At 39.0% G+C, this 13,772-nt stretch overlaps 1 protein-coding gene across 1 annotated transcript; it reads left to right on the top strand.

Moving 5' to 3' along the window:
- The first annotated feature begins 7,189 nt into the window (after window positions 1–7,189).
- LOC133742700 (RHOMBOID-like protein 2) lies at window positions 7,190–10,078 on the top strand. Its single transcript, XM_062170383.1, has 5 exons — window positions 7,190–7,740; window positions 8,367–8,530; window positions 8,929–9,098; window positions 9,205–9,455; window positions 9,701–10,078. The coding sequence occupies exons 1-5, from the start codon at window positions 7,463–7,465 to the stop codon at window positions 9,816–9,818; spliced, it is 981 nt and encodes a 326-aa protein (XP_062026367.1). The 5' UTR covers window positions 7,190–7,462; the 3' UTR covers window positions 9,819–10,078.
- The last annotated feature ends 3,694 nt before the right edge of the window (window positions 10,079–13,772 follow it).

Here is a 13,772-nt window from a genome sequence, read left to right as displayed (position 1 = left end):
GTTCTGTTGTTTGTGCCCCTCAGAATTTGATTCCATTCTGTCAACTCGGATGCTACCTGTTTTTTTTTTTTTTTTCCTTCTTTTCTTTATCACCAAAGTGCATATATAGTGCTGTTGCAGCAAAAGATACATTCAACAGACTCTGCTTTTCAGTGCAACGTTAGATATATCAGTGCTCTTATGTTGGCAGGTTGAGGCTGAGGCTCCTGGATGGTTGATAACCTTGCCTTTCCCGAGATGATTGTATTGCTTACTCCCCCCCCAACTTGACCCAAATAGGATTTATCGTCTTAGAGCATGTCCACCGATCTGTACTTGACCGGCCTCCAGCATGGGATTAATGAGGTGGTGACCGGCAAGAAGCGAAAACATGCCTCCACCGGCTCAAGAGTGACCAGCCAAACTTTGGCCTTTCCTGACCAAGCCCGTGACTATATTCTTGACCCAAGCTTGGCCGGCTGCCAGCTCGGCCCAAAACGATCGTGGCTGACGTCAGGGGCTTCGGTTGAGAGAATCACGCGATGCAAGGCGCGCGTCTTGCTGAGTTTCTTGTCGTGTAGCGGCTTAATCGACCGAAACGCGTTGAACGCGTGATTTTGTCGCGTAGCGACAATTATAGGGCCGGACTTTAGGGACGTGGCAGACGGCCGTTGGTTCATTTCGAATTTTGAAGCCACCGGTCAAGTAATCTCAGCCGTGAGTTTCAATTAACATCCAGATCTGACGGCAATCAATTAATATGTATGTATATTAAATCAAACGGTAACAAAACGGTAAGAAAAAAAATTGTAAAAAATTCTAAAACTTTTTCTATAAATACCTACCATTTTTTTAACATCTCATACCCAAAAAATTATATTTCATAATTACACCTTCCTCCTCTTCATATAGCTCTCATCTTCCAAATTTGTTTATATCCAATATGGTCGAACAAAGGGGAAACATATGTCTAGTGGCCGGACAATGGGGAGATCAAAGTGAAGATGAAAATGCCGAATCCGGGAGGAGATGGACGAATGAGGAAGATGTTCAATTGTGCAAGTCTTGGAAAGCTGTAAGCCAAAATCCGGCTGTGGGCACAAATCAGAAAAAGATCGACCTATGGAGGGGCGTGAAGCGACACTTTGCCGCAAACTGGTTGTATGCACGCCTCGGTCGAGAACCTCCTCGTCGTGTTTGATTAGAAGATTCAGCTTCAGCGACTGTAGCGATCACAAGGGCATTAGTCGTACACATCTCTTCATAATCTTCATCTCGAGACTGTCGATACTTAGCCCACAATCTCTTCATTGAAATGAGGGAAGGAGAGGAAATGTGTTGGATCTGGAGATATGAAAAAGAAGGAGATTTGCCAATATTAGATTGTGTGTGAATGGAGTGCTGCCTCTTTCTCTATTTATTTACAATTTTCACATCAAACGTGATCAGATGATAAGGACACGTGTCCACTCCTCGTTCTACGTAATCTGATCCAAAATCTTAGATAAGATTACATCGACAATAACCGTTAGATTGAATAGTATGCAAATGATCTGGTCCTTTCATAGATGTCGGTGGTTTTTTCAATCGTTTCAAAAAAATTGTCGGTGGTGACTTCACTCATTTCAAGAAAAATTGTCGGTAACTGTAGGTGGCTCGTAATTTGTCCACCAAAAATATTAGAAAAATAGTAATCACAATTATGACATTAATTATCCATAAATCTCCAATATTACCATCTATTTACATCAAATATATTTCAATTTTACAATTAAAAAAAATCAATGAACAGTAACTAACTGGTCAAGAAACAAAACGGGTGGAAACCCATGTCCAGTGACAGTGAACAATTTCTTGACTGGTCGACCCATTGACTCTTCGACCTTGACATTTACTCCCAACAGGTGAACTTGCTCTCTAATTATCCATGATGAGAATTTACTCCCCCCCAACTTGACCCAAATATGATTTTAACTGGCAAGAAGTTTATCGTCTTAATAGAGTATTTTCCCTTGCCCTCTAAAATGCAAGCATGTCATGATCGTGTTCATCGTGTTTGGTGAATGAACTCTAATCCAGTCCATTTGTGTGGTTATCGTGTCAATCTGTTATGTACACAACTTGATGAGGCTTTGTGACCTTACTGTGTTCATGTAGTATTCTTGTAGTTTTTGACTCGAAAAAATGTCAGCTGAGCAAAAATGCTTGGTGCATAGGACAACAAATTGAAGTTGCATTTTTTATACTGGATTGCCTGCAGTTCCGTCTTAATCATCTAACTCCCTCACATTTTCCCGCATGGATAACAAATTCCATGACCCACTCCTATCACAATTTTGCAGGCATCTATAATTACCTCCAGTTCTGTCCTAGTTTTCCCACTTTAGGAGTTTAGGGGGAGCTGCCGAACAAGAAAAGTAGTACCTCTGGGCAGTTTTCTTTACTGTCAAGAAGGTTAGCTGTAACTACCGATGGTGACCCAAAAAAGATTATTGTTTCTGAGGCATCAGCTTCTGCCTTTATCAGAATTTGAGGATGGTTTCCTTTCTTTCTTTGGATGAAGTGGGGGTTGAAAGACAAATAAGGACAAGTTCTATGGTTTTGAATCATTGCGAAGACATTGCACATGTGATGTGAATTTTGAAGTTTTTAAAGTGATTGTGAAAAAGAGATTTGCTTGCTAAATATACAGTCCACGTGTGTAATCACTCATTTTAAAAATATCGGCCGTGAGAGATATGTCGGCATTCTAATTTAAAAATATATTTGTATATGAGGCCCTTCCATTAAGGGATTTCTTTTTTAAGTCATTTTAATGGGATGTCTTGTGGGACCCAATTTTCGATCTTATTTCGACATCTCGACTATTCAGTTTTTATGTTCTAATGTATAGATCATTTCTGTAAATTTTCAGCTAAATTGGTGATCGTTAAGGTATCGAACTAGATTAAATCAATGGACGAACCAAATCTATCTAACATGAACTGTTCATGTTTATAATTGTAAATCCCAGTTATGAATGCCTTAATGATTATCAATTTGCCTGAAAATTTGCTGAGGTGATCTATTCATATAGACCTAAAAACTAAACAGTTGAGATGTAGATATATGATCGAAAAGTGGGTTTAATAAGCGTTTCCTTAAAATGGCTAAAAAAATGGATCCCTCACTTGAAGGGCCCTATATATATGTGTGTGTGTGTGTGTGTGTGTATATATATATATATATCTATATCTCCTGTTCTAGAGAGCACCTCTTTATTTTAAGAATTTTTACTATTTTACATACTATATATGACTTAATTCAATGATTTCAATTGTTGATCATTTACATTGCTATGCAAAATTGTGTCTATAAAAAATCAATCAAATTCATAATCATTTAGTCATTGAAAATTGTAAAATTATAACAAACATTGCGCTAATCAAATGATTAAACGTTTTTTAATTTGGCTAATTCATTTATGATTCATATATGTGTAAGTAACTAGAGAATGAGTTGTTTAGATACTAAAAATAGATACATCCTTACTTTTTAAATTTAAGGAAGTCCTCTCATTATTATATATATAATGAAAAGCATTTATTAGACTTATATGACATATCGGCCCTCAAAATAGAATATATATCCAACAATATATGGACACATCATCTATTTTACACCTAATGAGGGATGTTAACGCCTATAGTCGTTCACACAAATACAAATTGATAGTAGCATTTTCTACCGAGGTCAAATTGGCCCATCAACTTTCACTAATGCCGTTTGTTAGAAAGTAGCAATTGAGTTTGGCAACGACTTCCTCATTCTAGTATTATTTTCCCAGTAGGTACATGCCAAACCATTCTGAACTAAGAATGTAAACTCGTCAAGTTAGTTCATGTTTTATGTTAAAAACTAAAATTTTCTTGTTTCTGAACCAGCCATGTCACTGATTATATTTCTTGCTCACTTCGGTTTCATAAGAATCCCAAATTCGCCGACTTCGTGTCATATTCCTTGTATTGTCAATTATTGTCAATGTCAAAAAGCCGCGGCCCAATTCTAATCACAAAATTATTCCAAATTCTGAGAACAAAAGCATATGTGCTTTAGCTAAATAAGTTGAAGAGACCCGCACAAATGGCAAAGAGAGGAGGAGTACGTAACTTCCAAGCCACTCACTCGAAACTGCTTCAAATCCAACAAACCAAAATGGCGCCAGCTTTGCAGTTTCTGTTCATTTCTGCCGAACCGTATACACGCTTATGAGTTATGAGGATGAGTCACCGGCAACGCGTAAGCTTAACTTTGCTCATGGAGTGTCCTAATCTATGTCTCAATCACGTTTCCCACATCAGGTTAAACACATCCGCCCAAAACTAGGCCTACTCACTACTCCATCACCGCCCCATATATGCACCCAATTATCAACTAAAGTTATGGGCATATTTGAAAAATCTTGAATGATATATCGACATATATTGTTCGGTCGTGCGTGTTTATGTTAGGTCGCATTGTGTTGTGTAAAAATATATTGAACTTAAATTCAACATGATAAGTAATTGAAATTCGTATCCGATGCAACACCATCAACATATATTTTTTAGTTGTGTGTGTTTTGGCCCAATTAAGCTTATTCCAATGCTCAATTTTCCATGTCATGTACAATTTATACGCGTACGTACATTGCAATTAAAATGATCGTAGTTCATATCATTTAGATCAAAAAGCTAGGTCGATCGGCCAAACACCATTAATTTGGTCATCTAATTAGCGGATGGGATTAGATGGATAACACTGTGTCTCAAACAACAACAACAACCAAGAAAAGAATAATTAGCTAATGTAATTGGTTTATTAGTGATGTCAATCCAATGAATCCATGCCCTGTTCTTCGTTTCTTATCTCAGTTAACAGTGACATGTTAATTACCGCTTAATTTATACAGTTGCTGGCGGCTGGTAATTAGTTGGTAGCCTGTTCTTATTTTGCTGATGGTATGTTGTTGTCACTTTGACTGAGAAACTACGTACATCATGTTTAGAGAGGAAGAGGAAGTAATTATATGGAGCAGTGACATTTGGCTTTGACATTGTAAACCTTTCTACAACTGGCAACAAACAAAGTCATTTACTAAGCAAACCCAACCGAGAATTAGTCATCTGTAATTAATATATATTCACAGCATCTTATAACACTAAACAACTCAGAAAAGACAGCAATGGCTGCAACAACAAACTTAATATTCCCTCTTTGTATATCTAGTTGACATATGGTAGTTTGTTGATGTTGGTGTTAAAACTTATATTTTCTTGAAACAATGAAGGGATTAAATTGCCTTAGAAATTCTCAGTATCAATAATCTGTTGGCTTTATAGGGAATATCATGCTTGATGAATGATGACTGGTGCTTTATAACCTTTTAAAAAAGATACTGTAATCAAATGTGTAGAAACCAAATGATGAAAGTCGCTGGATATGTATAGAATTAAGTACAAGGTTTTTAACTCATGCAATAATTTACTTCTTTATAAGATGAAACTGATCGTCTAGGGCTTCAGATATTTGGTTGCAGAACTGGCGAGTCATCATTTGTCTGTCCAATACATTCTACAATATACTACATTTGAAACCACGTGGAGAAGTCGATCATTATCCCTTTCGATTGTGTTTTTGGGACTCGATCAAACATCACCAAGCGGTGTAATAGATTTGTTAACAGATTTTTTATGTTTTGGCAAGAATTTGTTAGCAGATTGGTAGCGATTATATTTGCTTGGATGAATGCCAAAGGTCATGACCAGAAAATATTAGTTTAAAATTATCTAATACAAACTCGACTTATTCTCTGGCTATTGGCTATCTTCATAAAAAATTAGAACATATGAAAGAGTGATATTATTTTTATCGAAAGTTTTTAATTCCGCAGACAATATTTTTTTTTTGAATAAAGGAATTATCTTCATATAATAGGAACTCAATAGAGTTGATTACAATCGTAGTGTAACACCTCCATAAAATAGTTTTGGAGTGCCATCAAGCGATAAGAAAATTGTGCTAGCCTCAAGCCAGAGTGACTATTACATACCCTTCCGTTGTCATTTAGGGACAGAATAAGAAGATGTGGTAGTACCCACGGTGGTACATAGAGATAGGTCCACTCATTAAACATCCAGTGGCGCCAGAGTCATTAGGATAACTTGAATCCTCTTCAGTACTATTCCAGAAGATTCACCAGAGTCATAGGCAGTAAATAGAAGCGTATTTAGTTGAAACAATCTACCTATATTCCGCAGACAATATAGAAATAGAACGGCTTGGTTTTACATTTAATAATTTAATTTTTTCCAAAATTTATTTTAAATGAAATCAAATTGAGAAGTATAAAAATAGAAGTTAATTAAACTCCGTACAAAAGGAAGTGTATCTCGAATTCTGAGTTTAAATTCAAGAAAAATCCATACTAAGTAGCTGTAATCTAGGTTAAGTCAAATCAATCATTTGATTCGTTCTATACCAAACACAAAAGAATCTCATATGATGGGATTTTCCTAAATTAAAAAGAAAGAAGAAAATTTAGGCACAAGTTAGGGTTAACAAAAGAATAGTCATGATCACTTGATTATGTAATCTAAACTCACACACCCATGCAGCGGTATCTCAGCGCCAGGACACATGCACCGACATTGCCGCACGAATCCAAATGATCCCTCAAATCTGCTGGCCACGGGATGGAGCTGGGATTCAAACGCTAGACCTGGGGGTACCAGACTAAGCCGTTCGACCAACACACCACACCACGTGGTTTTAATTATCAAAGTTGAGATCAAAATAATATATTTTTAATTCAATCTGAGAGTATATGATCACAAAATCCGTAATTACCTGATATGTGAGTGAGATATGGAGAAACTTGTACCAAAGAAAAAAAAGGTAGACAAACTATAAGGTGATTAGAGAAATAATGTTTTTCTGGTGTTGTGTACAATAATGTTTTTCTTATACAGTTATACTTCACACAAAAAACATTCATGAAAAGGAAAACCAAGAAGGGGACAAGCAAGTAATTCAACAAAACAATAACTTAATATTGATTAATTAACACTTTTAATTTTTTTTTTTGGCAATGATAGTGTTAAATTTAAAAGAGCAGCACCGCGTAGGCAATAACATAAATATATAAAGACCAGACAACGAAGCACCAAGAAGAAAGTCACACACATTTTTCACGGAGTTACAAACACGATTCCGACTGTCAAATCCATAGCTTTCCCAACCAACCCACCTTCTTCCTCTTCTCCCAATCTCCTTCGTTTCCTTCATCACAGCACGTCTTCTACTCGCTTTTAAGTCACTTCTCAATCCCTGTTCCCATTCTTTCATATACTTGTTGCTTCCAAAACCACCACACCCCAAAACCATAAAGCACAGCCCCTTTTGTCATATTAGTTAAACAAAGCTTTAGTTCTTTAGAGCCAGAGAGGAACAAACCAATCAAACAATGGCTGATCTAGAAGGAGGAGGGCCGCCAAAAGCCAGAAGCAACGGTTACAACAACCCAAACCAGTACTATGTCGCAACTTCCGAGTCTTCGTGGACATCGTGGTTGGTTCCTATGATTGTAGTTGCCAATGTTGCTATCTTTATTGTGACCATGTTCGTGAACAACTGTCCGAAGAACAATTCGGGTTTGGAAGGCAAGTGTGTGGCCAGGTTTCTTGGGAGGCTTTCCTTTCAGCCTTTGAAAGAGAACCCTCTTTTTGGTCCATCTGCTGCAACGTAAGTAGTTCTATAACACACCCAATGTTTCAATTTGTGATCTTTCTGGGTTTTTGTTAATTTCCTGTTTGGGGTTTTAATGGAGTTTGGGATTGTTAAAGTGGGTTACTTTTTTTAGTTTAAGATATTGCGGCTGTGTGAATTTGTTGAAATTTCTAGTTTTCCATCTTTCATCTCTTTTAGAATTTTTGTCTTGTTGAGTTCAGGATCATGATTGATTGAATTGCTTGATTTTCTGATGCTTTTGTCCCAATTGAAAGTTTAGGCTGATGTTTGACTTGTCTTCATTTTCTCCAATTTCAATTCTGTAGTATCAGAAGCGAAGGGTTTCATTCTGCTTGTCTTCGTTTGTCTGGCACCATAAATTCTATAGAGTAATCGACTAGTTTATGTCAGTTACTTTTTGTAGGACTCCGTACAAGAGATGACCTTTTCTGTTCTTCCCTTACCAGAAAAGAACTGACCCTTTCTGTGATATTCCAACAAACAATATTAAATCATCGATATTAAAGATTTGGGGCAAAAAAATTTCTCTGTGTGCCAAAATTCAAGGAATGATGGTTTTTTATTTAATAGAATTTTCTTTGCCATCTACGTGATCTGATTACTATGTTTTGCTTTTGCAGATTGGAAAAAATGGGAGGCCTGCAGTGGTACAAGGTTGTACATGGGAATGAAGCATGGAGGCTTATCGCTTGTATCTGGTTGCATGCCGGTGTCATACATGTGCTTGCAAACATGCTGAGCTTGGTCTTTATTGGCATCCGTCTGGAACAGCAATTCGGCTTTGGTATGCCTTTTTTCTTCCAGTATTTTGATTTAAGGTTTTGTGTTCATCAAGTAAATTAGAAAATATTAAACTTGATGGCTCTCTAATATTCTCAGTACTTCTAAAAGCTAATGCTCGGAAACATTCTTGTATTGTCATTTAGCCCTTGATACAGCCACTTTGTTGTCTCATTCCAACTCTTGTCTGAAGTTGTTTGTATCGATAGTTTCTGGATTTACTTTACCCTGCCGAATGCAATTGTTCATTTAACTGGAGTTATGTATAAATTATATATCTGTTATGTTCCAATAACGAAAATTGTATACTTATTCTAAGCCTTATTTAGTTTACTCATGCATCCTATTTTTACATTTTTTTGTGATGATCTAAAATTAATTCTGCTTTGAATGATCTGGCAGTTCGCGTGGGGATAATCTACCTGTTGTCAGGACTTGGTGGGAGTATATTATCAGCCCTTTTCCTTCAGAGTCATAACAATATTTCTGTTGGTGCTTCTGGCGCTTTGTTTGGACTTCTTGGAGCTATGTTATCAGAGCTTCTCACCAACTGGAGTATCTATAGCAACAAGGTATGCAACTCACTGACTTTGCAATTCTAAAATTAAGTTGATATTCTTGAAAACGACTTAGTTTTGTGTTAATGTTTCATAACCTGTCCTCTTCTTGTCCTTACAGGCTGCAGCTCTGTTCACTCTTGTAATCATCATTGCCATCAACTTAGCAGTTGGAATTCTTCCTCATGTTGACAACTTTGCCCACATTGGAGGATTTATTTCTGGGTTTCTCCTCGGTTTTGTACTGCTATTTCGTCCCCAGTTTGGATGGTTGGAGAGTCGGAATCTTCCAGCTGGTGCTCGTGTCAAATCTAAGTACAAGGCTTACCAATTGGTTTTTTGTGTGCTTGCCCTTGCCTCGGTGATTGTTTGGTAAGCTTATTGCAGAGTTTTAATGATTTGAATCTTGAATGGACATATCTCGGCCTCATTTGCATGAGTCCTGTTTGAGGAATTAGATGGCATGACAACAACGTCGTCAGGCATCTAATCCGGGACAGACCCAAGGATGCACCACCGTAGTTTCACTAAAGTGTCTCTCAAGTTGTAGCATTCGCATTAGCGTAAATGTGATTTCTTGTGACAGAACTAATTTTCAGTTTTCTTGTTAATTGCAGGTATACTGTGGGATTGGTGATGCTGTTCAAAGGAGAGGACGGAAACAAGCACTGCAGCTGGTGCCATTACCTAAGCTGTGTGCCAACCAAACATTGGAAGTGTAACAACACAAGCTGATGAGCTCTCCCACATCTACAATTCAACTTCCATACCTTGACCTTGATATCTTGCTCTCTATTCTGTTTTTTTGTTCTTTGATATGTTATAATTTCATTGGCAAACTTTCACTGGTGTACATGCATAGTTTGTGAGCACATGAGATTTTCTAGTTTGTGTGGAACCTGGAGATAGTAATGTATATTAGATACAGGGTGTCTTTATACATTAGATACAGGGTGTCTTTACATTATATACAAATGATTTGCTCTTGTATGCAAGATGGATTTCTTCATTCTTTATACATATGATTATTCTCAAACTTAAGAACAGGAACTGGTTAAGAGTTTAGAGTTGGAACGTTAAATCTGGAACTCCACATATTCCGTAGCAGCAGACTCTGTTAGTAGTCTAAAATTTTAGGTGTCTGAAACTGAAAGTATGTGAATCATAACCCGAGTACTACTCATCAAGTCTTGACCATTACAATTTCTCGTTGTAACATCTCTTGTAGAACTTTCCAGAGGCCCAGGATGCAAAGCAGTAAGGCAGGACTAAAGGAATCCGACCATGAAATCTCCGCAGAGCGAAACTTATCACACGAGGACGCTCTGGTCACACGATCATGGTTCAGACGTACAAGCTATAGAACAGATGATCGTGTACGAGTAAGGTCATGACCATTTGTCATAGGACTGCATAAATTAGTCAGTAGTCCCGGGTACCACATGTTCGTGGTCTCTGATAATCGGATTGATCCATGTGGTCTTGACTTGACGATGATTGGCCTATTTTTTTTCTTCTTTTCTTTTTTCTTCTTCTTTTTAGTCCTTGCATGCATGTGTCGGCCTCTTAGTTGTTGGGAGCACAGACAACACGTGGTAATTCCGGACCATGCAATAAGTACTCAAAAGCATTCCTCATGATGTCGAATCTTCAGTGTGTATTTGCCTCCAGTAGCGATTTTAGAGCCTTGTTTACCAACATATCACTCTTCCGAACAAACAATTACTGCCTTTTGGTCATGTGATTCTTACAGCAAATAGATATCTCATTGCACACTGTTTGAATCAGTTAATGGTTATGATATAGTAGCAGCAGCAGTGAGAAACATGCAACTTGAGACATCTTCATTTTTCATGAAGAACGAATGCCCGCACCGTCTTTTCCACGCACCTGCAGCCACGAGCACATTTGCAAGAAGAACAAATGCACCTTCATTATCATGAACTGGGGATGAATTATTCATGATGATGTTTGGTTTTACAGTTAAACATGAATCGTCCATTCTATCCCCTGGGCATATATAAGAGCAAGTGCACCCGTAGTCAAGAAAAGGCAAAGTCGAGAAGTCAAGAATTCGACCAGTCAAGTTACTATTCACTGCCACTGGACATGGGTTTGCACCCGTTTTTTTTCTTGACCGGTCAATACTGTTCACTTTTGACTGTTCATCTACTTTTACTGTTTATATTCCACTGTTCATCAAATATTTTACTTTTAATTTTAGTGTTCATTTTTTTACTGTTTATTAATTTGGAGCGATCTGGGCCATTCAAATCCTCACCGTTTAATCTCAGCCCTCGGATTAAACTGAGTTTTGGGTATAAATATCCCTCCGCACAGTTCAACGACCAAGATCGTTCCAGAAGCATCGAGCTCCCTCGACCCGAGAGAGAGAACTGGCGACCCGTATGGAAGACCCGACCGGAACTTTCGATTCCGGCCATATCACGGCGGCGGACCACTGGCATTCGCTTCGTCTTGACGACGCCGGCGCACCTTTGGCCGCGGATCGTCCATGCACGGACCGTGGAGAGAGATTCGAGCTCAGAAGCTTGAAGCTTTTCCGGCAATTTCTGACTTTTCCTGCGACTCCGGCCATCGTTTGGGTCACCTAAGGTATGAAACATAATCCTCTCGTCGAGCTCTAATCTGGGTATACTTACTTGTTGGAATTGATCGATTTTTAATGCTTTTCGATTCTGGGTACCGTCGGCTTCGTCGGAGTTACCTTGCACTGCGGCGATTCTGGAATGTCTGGGCTTGTTTTGATGTTGGTTCTCGTCCTAGAATCAAGAAGTGATGATCTCGGAGCAAATCAGACCGAATCCGATCATCGTCCTTCGTCGAGTCTCTCTCTCTCTCCACACAACACGCTGACGTCAGCCACGACAGGTATCTGCCGAGCTGGCAGCCGGCGAGCCTGGGCAAGAAAAAAGTCACGGCCTTGCCTTTTTTCTTGGCCTCGGTCATGAAAAGGCAAACCTTGGCCGATGGAAGCAAAATTTTCCTTCTGCCCGGTCACCACATCATCAATCCTTGCTGGTGCCCGGTCAAAACGAAACCGGTGGACTTCAAACCCCTCCACCTCGGCGCGCAATACTCATCTTCCACTTCTTTTTACCGATGTCTTTTGAATCTATGATTAATTAATGGCCTTAGCTTTCTGCAGCTTTGCCATTGGATTGAAACTTTGAGAATCCATACCAAACAGGACATTGGAGTCAGAACATCTGAAGCGTAGGCTCCTCGAGCGAGGGGACTTGAATGAGGAAAAGTAAACCCGATGGTCGCCCTCTTTTTCATAACAGATTTTTCTGTTTCTCGGTTAATTGGAATGTTGGGTTTAGGGAAGTACACTTAAAAAAATTACATTTAATAAAATTAGCCAATTGAGCTATAGGATATAGGGTTTAGAGTTTAGGAACAAATTTTATGTTGGTCATGGTTCATCTCTTTTCATTAATACTAGCATCTTGACATTTCGATCAAAAAAAGCCTCCTGACACGCACACAGTGTGTGTCATTTGGCTTTTTGTTTTTAGAAATGTGTGAAAAATAAATTAAAATTAGAAAATAAAAAAGAAAATAAAGGGATAATGGGTAGTTATTTTCAGTTTTATGGCTAACATAAGTGTTACTATTTTATCAAGAGAATGTTGTTCTTATACGTATTAATAAAGGGGAAAATGCACCAACAGTGTCCGGAGACTCTGAGTACTGTCAAAATGATACCTGGACTTTCAAACGTATCAATGTGATACCTGGACTTCTATTTTGTTGTCAATGTGGTACCCACGTCCAGTTTCTGTCACGGCTCCATTAATTCGGAGGGCAAAAATGACTTTTTCTCTCCATTAAATTCTGAATGAATTAATTCTTCATGTTCATTCTCTAAACCCAGCAATTCTTCATGTTCATCCTCTAAACCCAGCAAAAATGCCCAAAAAAAAAAAAATTAATCCCAGCAATTGTTCATGTTCTTCAACCCATTCAGTTCATCTTCTTTAACCCAGGAAACCAATTTGAGCTTTAAAAAGAAGAGAGACTGATGATGGGATTGAGCTTCAATTTGGAAGAAACCCATTCCAGCCATTGATCTCAAATTGAACCAACAATCAAGAGGGTGATTTTGGTACTCTTCTCGCAGAACATGGCTGAGGGAGAATAGAGGGGAGAGAGACCAGCATGAGGCCTCTTGAATCAATCTCACTCACCAGATCCGGACAATCCGATCCAAACCAAGGTCGGTGCTCACTCACCCACCTATTCTCCCTAAACCAGCCCCTCCTCGCCCCCGCCAAGCAGGCCTCCGTCTACTGCTTCCTCGACTCCCTCAACCCCCACGTCCCCTGGCGCACCCTCTTCCCGACGACCTCTGCTCCTACGGCCCCCACGGCGTCGTCTGCGACTTCTTCGCCAACGACACTGATCCCAGCATCGTAACTGTCCACGTCTCCGAGGTCAGTTTCGGGTACGTCTCCGACTACACCCCAAACCCGCCCTGCTCCTCCACCACCACCCTCAGCCCGCTCCTCTTCTCCGCCTTCCCTTACCTCCGCAAGCTCTTCTTCTACCGCTGCTTCAACAAAACCACCGTCGTTTCGGTCCCAGATATTCCAGCAAGTTTCGAATCAGGTCTGGAGGAGCTTGTCTTTATAGACAACACCTGAAATCGAGGAGTACGAGGTG

This window comes from Rosa rugosa, chromosome 4, assembly GCF_958449725.1.
Source record: "Rosa rugosa chromosome 4, drRosRugo1.1, whole genome shotgun sequence".
Taxonomy (NCBI): domain Eukaryota; kingdom Viridiplantae; phylum Streptophyta; class Magnoliopsida; order Rosales; family Rosaceae; genus Rosa; species Rosa rugosa.
The sequence above is the reverse complement of the archived record's forward strand: the minus strand, read 5'-3'. Positions and strand labels throughout refer to the sequence as shown.